The sequence below is a fragment of the Vulpes vulpes genome, chromosome 2 (assembly GCF_048418805.1).
Source record: "Vulpes vulpes isolate BD-2025 chromosome 2, VulVul3, whole genome shotgun sequence".
In the NCBI taxonomy this organism is placed as follows: Eukaryota; Metazoa; Chordata; class Mammalia; order Carnivora; family Canidae; genus Vulpes; species Vulpes vulpes.
Genome location: NC_132781.1, coordinates 75,718,852 through 75,731,925, shown reverse-complemented (window position 1 = coordinate 75,731,925; position 13,074 = coordinate 75,718,852). Strand labels below are relative to the sequence as shown.

The window sequence follows — 13,074 nt, the reverse complement described above, 5'->3', positions numbered from 1 at the left end:
TTAAGAGGTAAAAAGAACCAGGTAAAATGAATTTTAATACATTTTTTTAACCCAGTATATCCAAAATAGTATCGTTTCAGCAAGTAATCAATATTTTTATATGTGACATTTTGCATCCTTTTTTTTTCCATCTTGAAATCCATTGTGTATTTTACACTTAACTCACATCTCAATTTGGAGTAGCCACATTTCGAATATTTCATAGCCAGAGGTGGCTAGTGGCTACCTTATTGGGAGGACACAGTCCTAATCTTCTTATTCCTCTCTATGGAAGTCCTATACTTTTCAAGAGTATTAAATTTCGATTCCATGAATTAGTCTTGTAACAAATCTCTCCTATGATTGTTTATGGTTTTTTTCTACCCATTAATTGAAATTCATACCCTGCTTAACAACTAGTAATAAATACTGATTCAACTTAATTGAGGAGGGACAGTAGGTATGCACTCTCTTTTGCCCAAAGCTGACCTAGGGAACATCTTTGATTTTATCCCCATGTTGAGCCAGTGGTTCTTAAAAACTTTTACCTTTTAAATATCTTGAGCCTTTTTCCACTGCTTTCCTTAGACCAGGACATTTCTTGGCCTGCACTGCTGCAGCAGCATCTTAATTGGTATTTCAGTCTCTGGTTTTCATCCATCCACCCTTTCTTCATTGCATTTTCCACACAGCAGCCACAATCTTTTTAATATAGAAATCTGTCGTTTTGCTAAAATGCTTAAAAGCCACATGGTTGTCCTTAGGATAAAATCTAAACATTGTCAACACAATATATGAAGCCTGAAGGATGAATAATAAAATTCAAGGAAAGGAAACAGTGTTTGGACCTAGGGAAAGTATGTCAAAAGCCTGGAAGTGGGATATAGAAATTCAGTTACAGAAGTTTAGAGTTCTGGAAAGGGAATAGAGAAATCTAGAGTTGGAGCCCTAAACTGAGACTCTAATTTGAGGAGCCTTTTACAGCTTGTGAGTCAGGACCGTACAACAGGATGGGAATTCCTCCTTTAGGTACCCTGCAGCAGTAACTATTAAACTGAATTGTAACTGGTTTGATTAATGGTTACCTCCACTAGGTGGTGATCTATCAACTGCTCAGTTCTCCTGCCATCCTTTCTATTCTGTAGCTGCTGTCCTCCCTCCTCTGCCCTCTGCCCAACAGCAGTATACATAAACACAGTGCTCCAACCATTCTTTTTTTTTTTTTTTTTTAAGATTTTATTGTTATTCATGAAACACACAGAGAGAGAAAGGGGCAGAGGCACAGGCAGAGGGAGAAGCAGGCTCCATGCAGGGAACCCAATGTGGGACTCGATCTGGATCCTGGAACTCCTAGGCCGAAGGCAGGACTAAACTGCTGAGCCACCCAGGGATTCCCATGCTCCAACCATTCTATAGTCCTGCCATGCACTCTTTCCCCATGGTCTTTTTTTCACCACCACTACCAACCCCTTTCCCTCTTCTGGCTAAATGTTTATCCTTCCTCAGATCTCAACCTAAACCTCACTTTGTTCCAGACTTCCTTCTCTGGTGTCTAGACTAGGTTGGGTAGGAGTGCTATGAACCTGTGATCTGTGTCTGTACTTCTCACATCTTATTATGATATCCTGTTTAATTTCAGCTTCCCTCAGACTCCTGTTGCCTGAGAGTAGGAATTCTGTCTTGTTTATTGGTATATCCCTAGTATACCTGGCACATGGACATTAAAAAATGCCAATACTGAGAATGAGTCCATGATCTGGGAGCATGAGGGGTGATTTCTCCCCTTGGAAATTTTAAGTCCTTAAACTTCTGTATCTCTCATCTTCATCTAAATCATTCTTTCAGATGACCAGTCTACCTTTTTTATAGGTCTGTGACCTGCATCAAATTGGGTTCCCTTGTCCTTACTTCTTCACAGTGTCTCACATCTGTTAGTATGGAGGAAGGATTAACACTGGGGGATAGGGGAGAAAGATTAAGAAATAGAGGTACTTGGAAATTGACTAACCTCAGTGGGAAGTGGTGCTGCCTCTTGCACTTCAAAAATCAAGAAACCCTTCTGGCTGAACATTCCCATTTTGCCTGCCATGCCAAGCAAAAGTCACAAAAAATAAAGTATTTTTTCATTTATAAGCTAGTTTAATTATTGTATTGTGAATATATAAAAATGCAAATACTATTTGTAGGTTACATTAATTTAATGTAAATTAGTTCTACTTTAGTTCTGCTGTGAGAGAAGGGTTGATAGTAGAAAGAGCAAAGAATATCTCAGAAGACAGGATATTGTCTAGTTCTGCCATTTCCTATCTGCAGGGCCTCTACCTTTTTGATACTTAGTTTTCTAATCTTGATACAGTTGTCCCTTGAACAGCTTGGGTTTGATCTGCACGGGTCCACTTACACTTGGATTTTTTTTTTTTTTTTCAATAAATACCACACAGAACTGCACAAATGTTTTCTCTTAAGATTTTATTCTTTTCTCTAGTTTATTGTAAGAATACAGCATAAGATAGATATAATTTAGAAAATTGTGTTAATCGGCCATTTAATGTTATCAGCAAGCTTTCTGATCAACAGTAGGCTATTAAGTTTTTAGGGAGTAAAAGTTACATGCAGATTTTCAACCCTAAACCCCACGTAGTTCAAGAGTCAACTCTATTTATGTGATTACAGTTTGTCTCAAAATTATGTGAATCAAATATGAAGCCTGTGAAAATACTTTGAGTATAAGGTTCTATGCAGATGAATTAATTTTTACTAACATTATTCCTTAACTATTCTGTATGTTCTGTGCTTGATCATTCTAGGTAACTTAGTCTTCAGTCAGAAAACTTTTTTCTGAAATCTGATGTCTCCCATTTTATTTCCACAGTACTGAATATTGGTAAAAAACTCTATGAGGGTAAAACAAAAGAAGTCTATGAATTGCTCGATAGTCCAGGAAAAGTCCTCCTGCAGTCCAAGGACCAGATTACAGCAGGAAATGCAGCCAGAAAGAATCACCTGGAAGGAAAAGCTGCAATCTCAAATAAAACTACCAGTTGTATTTTTCAGTTGTTAAAAGAAGCAGGTAAGTGGCTCTCTCAATAACTTCCCTTTTCATGTTCTCCCTCACACACACACACCTATTGGTCCTTTCATAGAGAAATGGCGTTATTTGGATTAACAACGTGTTGACCACCTGTTATATTTTTCAGCTGTTAATGTAAAAGCAGGTAAGTGGCTCCCCCCCATAGTCTCCTCCCTTTTGAGTGCATACACACACAGAGCATACTCTGATCTCTTTCATGGGGAGATGACATTATTTGCATTGAGAACATGTCCTTTGAGGATGTCTCAAAAGCTAAGGTTACTTAAACCAGGAACTCATAAATTTTACTATAGCACTTTAATTTGGAATTAGTAAGTGGTATCATTTAGTTAAGGCCTCCTAATATTTTGCCACAGTTTTTATCTGGCATGCATATCTTCTCTGTAACTTTGTCTTCTAGGAAGATGTCCTAGGAGAGACTCACCTATAAAGGAGGCCCATTCTCGGATTAGGCAGCTTTAATTGAAGAATTGAAATTTGGTATCTGTAATTCTATATCCTTTGCTCCTTAGAGATAAGACAAAATTTCAAATCCCTTTTCCAGCTGAAAGCCCTAAAAAGTATTTGAAGGTTGCCACCACACCTTCTCATTGTGCCCCAAGTGAGGGAGGGGTTTGAACTAGAATCCAAGATCTCCAAGGTTACCCCCTACTCTGAAACTGAAAGAAGACTATTTCCTATAGAGACAAAAAGATGAGCTCAGAACATTCTTTGGAAGGCACTGGAGTAAAGAAAGGGGAATGAGATAATGGACCTTTCTGCAGGGATTCAGACAGTGCTGATTTGTCTGTAGTATATGATATCTCAGCTAAGAAAAGATTTAAGCTCTTCCAGAGGAAGACTTCGTTGTCTTGGATCATTCAACCTTTGAAGGCTCTAGTTCCTTATCTATAAAATAAAAGCTTTGTTTTTACAATCCCAGTTCTAATTTTATAATTTAATAGTTTTGTCTCCTTTTACTACCCAGTTGTCCTTTTCATTGCTTAGAATTTCCTGTAAGCATTACAGTCCTACCCTGTTTTATTGTACTTTATTGTGTTTCGTGGATATTGCCTTTTATTTTTTCTTTTTAACAAAGGTTTGTGGCAAACCTACCTCTGCACTGAAAAACTGTTGGTGCCATTTTTCCAACAGCATTTGTTCTTTTCATATTGCTAGCACATTTTGGTAATTCTCTCAATATTTTAACTTTCTCATTATTAAGATTTGTTATGGTGAACTATGATCAGTGATCACAACTTGCTGAAAGCTCAGATGATAGCATTTTTTAACATAAAATATATCCTTTTTTAGATACCATACTATCACACACTTAGTAGACCACAGTATAGTATAAATATAACTTGTATGTGCACCGGGAAACCAAAAAATTAATTTGATGTATTGTGGTAGTGTGGAACCGAACCCACAATTATTCAAGGTATGTCCATAATCTCTCTTAAATTAATCTTTTTGAATCCCAAAGGGGAATTTAATACCTTTATTTCCAGTCAAGATAGATATACCTACTTACCACAAAATAACAAGGTGATTCAAGTTAAGTCAATTCTGTCAGTACATAATGGGTCCTTGAATAGTTTTGCCTCTTTCCTAGTTTTCTGTTGAACGCTTTTTAAATCAATGTGGGAAAAAAATGCTTAATTGCCAACTTAATTTGTCATCCACATCATAAATCCCTCTATATAGAAAGTATGTTAGAAGTTTAAAGGACTACCCACAGTTCCTAAGTAATAAGATTTTAGGATTTTTTTTTTTTTTAAGATTTTATTTATTCATGAGAGACACAGAGAGAGAGGGGCAGACACACAGGCAAAGGGAAAAGCAGGCTCCCTGCAAGGAGCCTGACTTGAACCTGGGAATCTGGGATCACGCCCTGAGGCAGATGCTCAACTGCTGAGCCACCCAGGTGTCCCAGATTTTAGGATATTTATTTCAAGGCTTCCTTGATTGGTGGTTTCTCAGTAACTAAGTAAATTTCTATAGAGAGCATCAAACTAATTTTATATTCGTTTTGCAATACAGATAAGTGATCCATTTTAAACTTGCCAAGTTATCTCATTTTCCCTATACATATTACAATTTTAGAAAGTTTTTTAATACTATAAATTGTTAACAATAAAAAAATTAGCTCGTGCATACCCATAGTAGTTACACATAGCTATCTGGTTTTTTATATACTTTGTGTGTGTGTGTGTGTGTGTATGTGTGTGTGTGTTTATTTATTTACCTTTAAGTAATGGAAGATATGTACAGGCTCAAGTTTTTATTTGCTTATTCAGTGTACTTTCTAGGGCTTAACAAAAAGTGAATTAAGGTAACCCAAATTATCTGTCCAGAAGTTTCCCAGTTTTGACTCTGAAAGTCCTACATCTGAGAAAGCTGAGAAAGTTTGTCATCCTAGGTGAAGTAATCCAACAATTATCTTTAAACTACTGTATTTGGCACACTTAACTAAAACTTGGTTCACAGGAAATGTTGAAAGTATTTTTCAGGTTTTGTACACTGAAATTAAGGAAAACGTAAGTTTTTAAAAATCCCTAGATTTGATTGATTGATTGATTGATTTTTTTAAAGATTTTATTTATTAATGAGAGACACAGAGAGGCAGAGGCACAGAGGGAGGAGCATGCTTCTCACAGGGAGCCTGATACAGGACTCAATCCCTGGACTGGGATCATACCCTGAGCCGAAGGCATGCTCAACCACTGACCCACCTAGATGTCCCCTTAGATTTGTTTTAGAAGACAGATTAGGAATTCTGTTGCCTTATTGAATTTTTACTTGCCGATAGATAAATGGTGTGCCTAGCTGACCACCAAAGGACTATTTAAAATTGCTTTCTTTATAATCAAGATTATATTCCTAATTAAGCTATTTCTAGAAGTTAGAATGGGAAGAGCATCAAATGAGATCTGGTAAATCAGGATTCTAGGTTTTTTCTTTTTTTTTTTTCTTTTCTTTTTTTTTTTTTCTTTTATAAATTTATTTTTTATTGGTGTTCATGGATTCTAGTTTTTTTCATTGTCAATCATAAGCAAACTTTAAAATACTATACAAATAACAGATACAAGACATACTGTTTTTCTTTTTCTTTTTTTTTTTTTTAAGATTTATTTATTTATTCATTCATTCAGAGAGAGCGAGAGAGAGGCAGAGACACAGGCAGAGGGAGAAGCAGGCTCCATGCAGGAAGCCCGATGTGGGACTTGATCCCGGTTCTCCAGGATCACACCCCGGGCAGCAGGCGGCGCTAAACCGCTGCACCACCAGGGCTGCCCAACATACTGTTTTTCCATGGAAATAATATTATATGTGCTACACCTGAGTTATGAAATGTGTGGATTTGGTCTCAATACTTTACATCAAAACCTAGCCTTTTAAGTCTCAATTCTCCCACAGAAACCTGTAATTACATTTAGGGGTTAGTAGTGATAATGGGTAGAAGTCCTGCAGTTGCTAAAACACAGATGAGGGGATCCCTGGGTGGCGCAGCGGTTTAGCGCCTGCCTTTGGCCCAGGGCGCGATCCTGGAGACCCGGGATCGAATCCCACGTCGGGCTCCCGGTGCATGGAGCCTGCTTCTCCCTCTGCCTGTGTCTCTGCTTCTCTCTCTCACTGTGTGTCTATCATAAATAAATAAAATTAAAAAAAAAAAAAAAACACTTAAAACACAGATGAGGAGCCGGGCAGCCTTAACACCTGAGGGGATATGTGGGCTGATTAGCTATCAGATACAGCCATTGTAATTTAGAGTAGGAAGTGACATTTGCTTAGCAATCTTGATAGGAGTCTTAAATTTTGTAAGCAGTGAGAGGTGAGGAGGGTTCTTTTGCTCATCTCCCCCCCCCCCCCCCCACATTTGCTAATATGATTAGCATGTGTATTAGAAGCAGTCATTATATCATCTAAACTGAATCTTTTCTTTTTGAAGCAATTTTTTTCCTGTGCTGGATCATTACTGTAAATTGATTCTGTGCTTTTGGTTCTCTTAGATGTAAGGAAGAGTTTTCTTCTGAGTAAAAGTAACTTTTTTATATTTAAACAATAGGTTTGGATACTAGTCTTTAAAGCTTAGTAGACAAATGAGCAAATATGACAAAGACCTTAAAAGGGAGAACTCTTGAAGCCAGGCATATAATTATCACCTATATAATTCAGGATTGATTTAAATCATTTGCCTATCCATAAGCATGAGCCCAATCATTCTTTAAGGGTTAAAATGACCATTTATTCTCACTGTTATTCTTTGCTAGAGTTCTCGTTCATGTAGCATTTAACAGTTCCCTGTTTCACATAAATCTTACTGGTCAAATCCAAAGGGAGTACAGAGAATACAATACAGGTTTTGAAACTGGTCTAGGTTAGGATCCCTGGGTGGCTCAGCAGTTTAGTGCCTGCCTTCGGCCCAGGGCATGATCCCAGTGTCCTGGGATTGAGTCCTACATCAGGCTCCCTGCATGGAGCCTGCTTCTCCCTCTGCCTGTGTCTCTGCCCACCCCCCCCCATGAATAAATAAATAAAATCTTAAAAAAAAAAAAAAAAAAACTGGTCCAGGCACCATTACTGATTGGCAACATGACCCAGCTTTTCATATTACTTGTTTGAGCCTGTTTCTTTCATTGTAAAATGTAATAATACCTACCAGAACAATGTTATGTGTGGTTACATGACATAACACATAAAACAACCCACTGCAAGTCTTACATAAATGTAGATTCCCTCGTGTAGGGAAATATATATGTGTAGGTGTGTGTATGATCAAAGATTCTTGATCGTTTTCTAATAAGAAAAAATTAATCTTAGAAGATGAGACTGGGATTGGAAGTACTAACATTGCAGCCTGAAGGTGAACATTATTATGTTGAGCCCATGCAAGTTTCCAGATATTTTAATTCACGTTAATTCTATTGTATTACTTTGTACTGTGATGTACTAACACTTCTTGGAGAGGCAATATAGCATAGTGGTTAAGTGGGTAGCCCAGAGTTCAAATAGTGTTGGTTGGAAACTGCTTTATCTAATACTAGCTGACGTAAGTACTATGCCTTTGTCCTTATCTATTTTGTTGGATATCTGTCATATTATCTACCTTCTCAGGTATTATGAGGATTAAACAAATGAAAACAAATTTATGATGTTTGACCTAAGGTAGGTCTTGCTACTTTTCAAAATTAAATTGTGTTGGGGCATCTGACTGGCTCAGTCAGTAGAGCATGTGACTCTTAATCTCAGGGTCTTGAGTTCAGGCCCCACATTGGGCATAGAGTGTACTTAAAAAAATTTTTTTGTTAATTGTGATAAAATAAACATAACAAAATTTGTCATTTTAACCATATTACGGTGTAAATCCAGTGGCATTAGTTATCTATTGCCAGAACTTTTTTTATCATCTTACACAGAAACTCTGGCCCATTAAATAAAACTCTCCATTCTCCCTTCCCAGCTCTGGTAACCTCTATTCTACTTTCTGATTATGAATTTTCCTATTTTAGGTACATCATATTAGTGGATTTATACTGTATTTGTCCTTTTATTTCACTTAGTGTAATGTTTTCGTGTATATTTTTTTTTAAGATTTTATTTATTCATGAGAGAGAGAGAGAGAGGCAGACACAGGCAGAGGGAGAAGTAGGCTCCATGCAGGGATCTCCGGGTCTCCAGGATCAGGCCCTGGGCTGAAGGTGGCACTAAACCACTGAGCCACCCGGACTGCCCTAGTGTAATGTTTTCAAGGTTTATCCATGTTGTAGCATGTATCAGAGTTTTATTTCTTCTCAAAATGACTGAATAACAATTCATTTTATGTATATATTATATTTTGGCTATCTTTTCATCTGTTTATGGACATTTGAGTTGTTCTCCCTCCCCCCCCCCTTTTTTTAAGATTTTTATTAATTTCAGAGAGAATGCAGAGAGAGAGAAAGCATGGGTGGGAGGTAGAGGGAGCAGGCTCCCGCTGAGCAGAGAGCCCCATGTGGGGTTTTGTTTCCCCCTATTGTAAATTGTGCTGTTGTGAACATTGGTGTGCAAGTATCTATTTGAGTTCCTGCTTTCAATTCTTTACAGTACTACCTTTTCTAGAAGTGTTACTATATGGCACACAAATACTGTAGCTTTTTTTTTTTTTTTTTTTTTTTAACTTATGATAGTCACACACAGAGACACAGGCAGAGGCAGAGACACAGGCAGAGGGAGAAGCAGGCTCCATGCACCTGGAGCCTGACGTGGGATTCGATCCCGGGTCTCCAGGATCGCACCCTGGGCCAAAGGCAGGCACTAAACCACTGCGCCACCCAGGGATCCCAATACTGTAGCATTAACATGATTAAAACGTCTTCTGGAAACCTGTATAGGTTAACATAATAATGCTCATCTTCAGGCTGCAGTGTTAGTACTTGGAATACCTACAAGTAGAATTGCTGGATCATATAGTTCATGATATATCATAACTATGATCAGAGAAATTATTTTCCAAAGCCCCTAAATAAAACAGCTCCCATCACTAGCTAGCTTTTTATCTTGGTTTTCTAGTAACAGTTCGAGTCAAATAGAAGGGAAAGGAAGAACAAGTGTTTTCTTTGCTCTTCACCAAATTGGCCACTATGTTCCTGCTGCCACCTGTTGGATATGTTTTTTTCAGGGATTATTTTCTTCAAATATAAGAGAAAAGGGTGATCTAAAACTAAGGGCTGTATCTGATTGTGATAAGTAGAGTGATATTTTATTTTATAAGGCTCATTTAATACTGGACTGTAAAATGTGAAAATCAAATAACCAAATTTGGTTTAAAGATAATTTAGCATCACTTAAATGAGTTACATGCTTTATGCAAAGTTAGGTAAGCCATAGCAGAAGTTACTCAATAGGTATTTTTTGAATGTATGAATAAATGAATGGTAAAGACATTCATTATGTCTTTCCATAATGCCAGGCAACATTTAAATGAAATATTCCTAAATATTTTGGTAAGCATTAAGCTTATCAATATTAAGCATATTAATAATTTTTCTACTTGTACTTTTTAAAAAATTATTTTTGATAGTGTCATTTAGGGGTAATGCATTTGGCTAGATAAAGTTTTTTCTTTTTTTTTTTTTTTGTAAATAGTAGTTTATTATACCTCAGGTCTACCTTTTTAAATACAATTTTTAATGCTTTTTAAAAACTTTTTATCAATATATAGGTATCAAAACTGCTTTCACCAGAATGTGTGGGGAAACAGCTTTCATTGCACCTAAATGTGAGATGATTCCAATTGAATGGGTTTGTAGAAGAATAGCAACTGGTTCTTTTCTCAAAAGAAATCCTGGTGTCAAAGAAGGATATAAATTTTACCCACCTAAAGTGGAGCTGTTTTTCAAGGTAATTATTTTATGCTTCTGTGTCTTACTATAATATAGCAACAAATGTAATTTCAAAGTCAAAAAAGATTTGATGTTATTAAAACAAAATCTTTTTTAAAATTTTTGAAAAATAAAATGCAGTTATTAGGAAGAAAAATAATTGAGAAATTTTTTAAATTCTTCATTAAAGAGTTTGAAGTAAAAGCAAATACAAGGGATCTTTTTATATTCAGATACAGAAAAACTATTACTGATGTGTCTTACAAGCAAAACCACTAAAGATGTAGGAATCAGTTGTTAAAAATTTGTATTGGTTTTCTTTATTGAAACTGCTTGTCTCTTTTCCTCTTTGTTTATGCATAGTTCCAAAGTCAGAAGTAATGTTTCTGTAGCATTTTTTCCCTTTATTTATTTATTTATTTATTTTTTTAAGATTTTATTTATTTATGCATGAGACACACAAAGAGAAAGGCAAAGACACAGGCAGAGGAGAAACAGGCTCCCCAGAGGGAGCCTGATAACGGGACCCAATCCCAGGACCCCGGAATCATTACCTGAGCCAAAGGCAGACACTCAACCACTGAGCCACCTGGGCGCCCCTAAGATTTTATTTATTTATTGAGAGAAAAAGAAAGAGGGAGAGAGTGAACAAATGAGCATGTACAGAGGGGGGCGGGGTTGTGGAGCAGATGGGGAGAGAGAGGAAGGGGAAAACAATCCCAAGCAGACTCTATGCTGGCAGGGAACCAGCCAGACATGAGGCCCCTGAGATCATGACCTGAGCTAGAACCAAAAGTTGGATGCTGAACCAACTGAGCACCCACGTGTACCTTATGTAGCATTTTTAAACAGTGAGCTGAAATTGCCTCTCAGCCTTTTAGCCTAGATCAATTGTAATCAGTAAACTGCACACCTTAAAATGTTTATATAATACAAAATCTAGAATTCATAAAAGAAAATTTTCAGGGGCACCTGGGTGGCTCATCATTTAAGCATTTGCCTGTGATTTAGGTCATGATCTTAGAGTCCTGGGATTGAACCCCACATCAGGCTCCCTGCTCAGTGGGGAGCCTGCTTCTCCCTTTCCTCCCTACTTGTGCTTTTTCTCACTATCTCTGTCTCTTTCTCTCAAATAAATGAATAAAACCTGAAATGAAAAGATTTTTTCATGTGAAATTGGGACACTACTTAAAATAACATGAAAGTTATTTTTTTTTTTTTTACTAATGGCTTAATATGAAGTCTCTTGAATTATCAAATAATATCCTTAAACACTTGTAGTCTTACATAAATTCTTATTAAAAATGAGATCAAGGGACGCCTGGGTGGCTCAGTGGTTGAGCGTTTGTCTGCCTTTGGCTCAGGGCATGATCCTGGTCCCGGGACTGAGTCCCACGTCGGGCTCCCTGCGAGGAGCCTACTTTTCCCTACCTGTGTCTTTGCCTCTCTCTCTGTATCCCTCATGAATAAATAAATAAAATCTTTTAAGAAATAAAATAAAAATGAGGTCAAGAGTAGTGCCTGCCTGGCTCAGTCAGTAGAGCATGTGACTCATGATCTCAAGATTGTGAGTTCAAGCCCCACGTTGGGTGTAGACATTATTTAAAATCTTTAAAAAAAGAAAAAAGATTGGGAGATTATGAAAATTGCCTTCTGGAAAGATTTAGTGAGCTAAAATGTGGTTTGGTCTTCTTACTATCTGCTGACTCATGAAGAAAACATTAAAATCACAAACTTGATTTATATAAAGAGAGCAAATTCTTTCAAATACTTCATCACCTAGAATAAGTTACTCACTGAATATCTTGAATTTTAAAGTAGTTATTAAAACTAGACAAATTAAAAACAATTGTGAATTAAGGGGCATTTTAATAAAAAAAAGTTTTTAGAGAAAATATTTCTGAGGAATTCATGGTCAAGGGAAAAAGGGCTTCAGTTTATCTCAAAAGTTCAAAATTTTCATATTTAAAGTAACTGTACTCCTATACTTTATTTTCAGGATGATGCCAATAATGATCCACAGTGGTCTGAAGAACAGCTAATTGCTGCAAAATTTTGCTTTGCTGGACTTGTTATAGGCCAGACTGAAGTGGATATCATGAGTCATGCTACACAGGCTATTTTTGAAATACTGGAGAAATCCTGGTTGCCCCAAAACTGTACACTGGTTGATATGAAGGTACAAGTAAAATGGAATTTTGAGAGGAAAGATTATAACTGATAAATGTCGTTAGTTGTAGAGTTTTGAAAACTTTTCTTTGGTGATATGCTATTTCTAGATTGAATTTGGTGTTGATGTAACCACCAAAGAAATTGTTCTTGCTGATGTTATTGATAATGATTCCTGGAGACTCTGGCCATCAGGAGATCGAAGCCAACAGAAAGACAAACAGGTAATGCTTCAGGATTTTTTTTTTTTTATCCTTTGCAAGATCAGGCTGGGATAGAGGTGAATAGAAATATGGGGGGAAAGAAAAGGCAGTTATTGTTCCATATGATAAGAACCTGAGTTGATTGCTGTTTACCCTTAAAGATAAATATCTCGGGATCACTGAGTGGCTCAGTGGTTTGGCGCTGCCTTCAGACCAGGGCATGATCCTGGGGTCCCGGGATTGAGTCCCACATTGGGCTCCCTGCATGGAGCCTGCTTCTCCCTCTGCC

General features: G+C 37.0%; 1 protein-coding gene across 9 annotated transcripts in view; it reads left to right on the top strand.

Annotated features, from left to right (window-relative positions):
- Positions 1 to 13,074, top strand: part of PAICS (phosphoribosylaminoimidazole carboxylase and phosphoribosylaminoimidazolesuccinocarboxamide synthase) — a 69,909-nt gene that overhangs the window by 44,135 nt on the left and 12,700 nt on the right. For all 9 annotated transcript variants that reach the window (XM_072748943.1, XM_072748945.1, XM_072748941.1 and 6 more), the window contains 4 exons: positions 2,852 to 3,049; positions 10,254 to 10,432; positions 12,413 to 12,592; positions 12,693 to 12,806. In XM_072748943.1, coding sequence (XP_072605044.1) covers positions 2,852 to 3,049; positions 10,254 to 10,432; positions 12,413 to 12,592; positions 12,693 to 12,806 — 671 coding nt within the window. The remainder of the gene's footprint in view (positions 1 to 2,851; positions 3,050 to 10,253; positions 10,433 to 12,412; positions 12,593 to 12,692; positions 12,807 to 13,074) is intronic.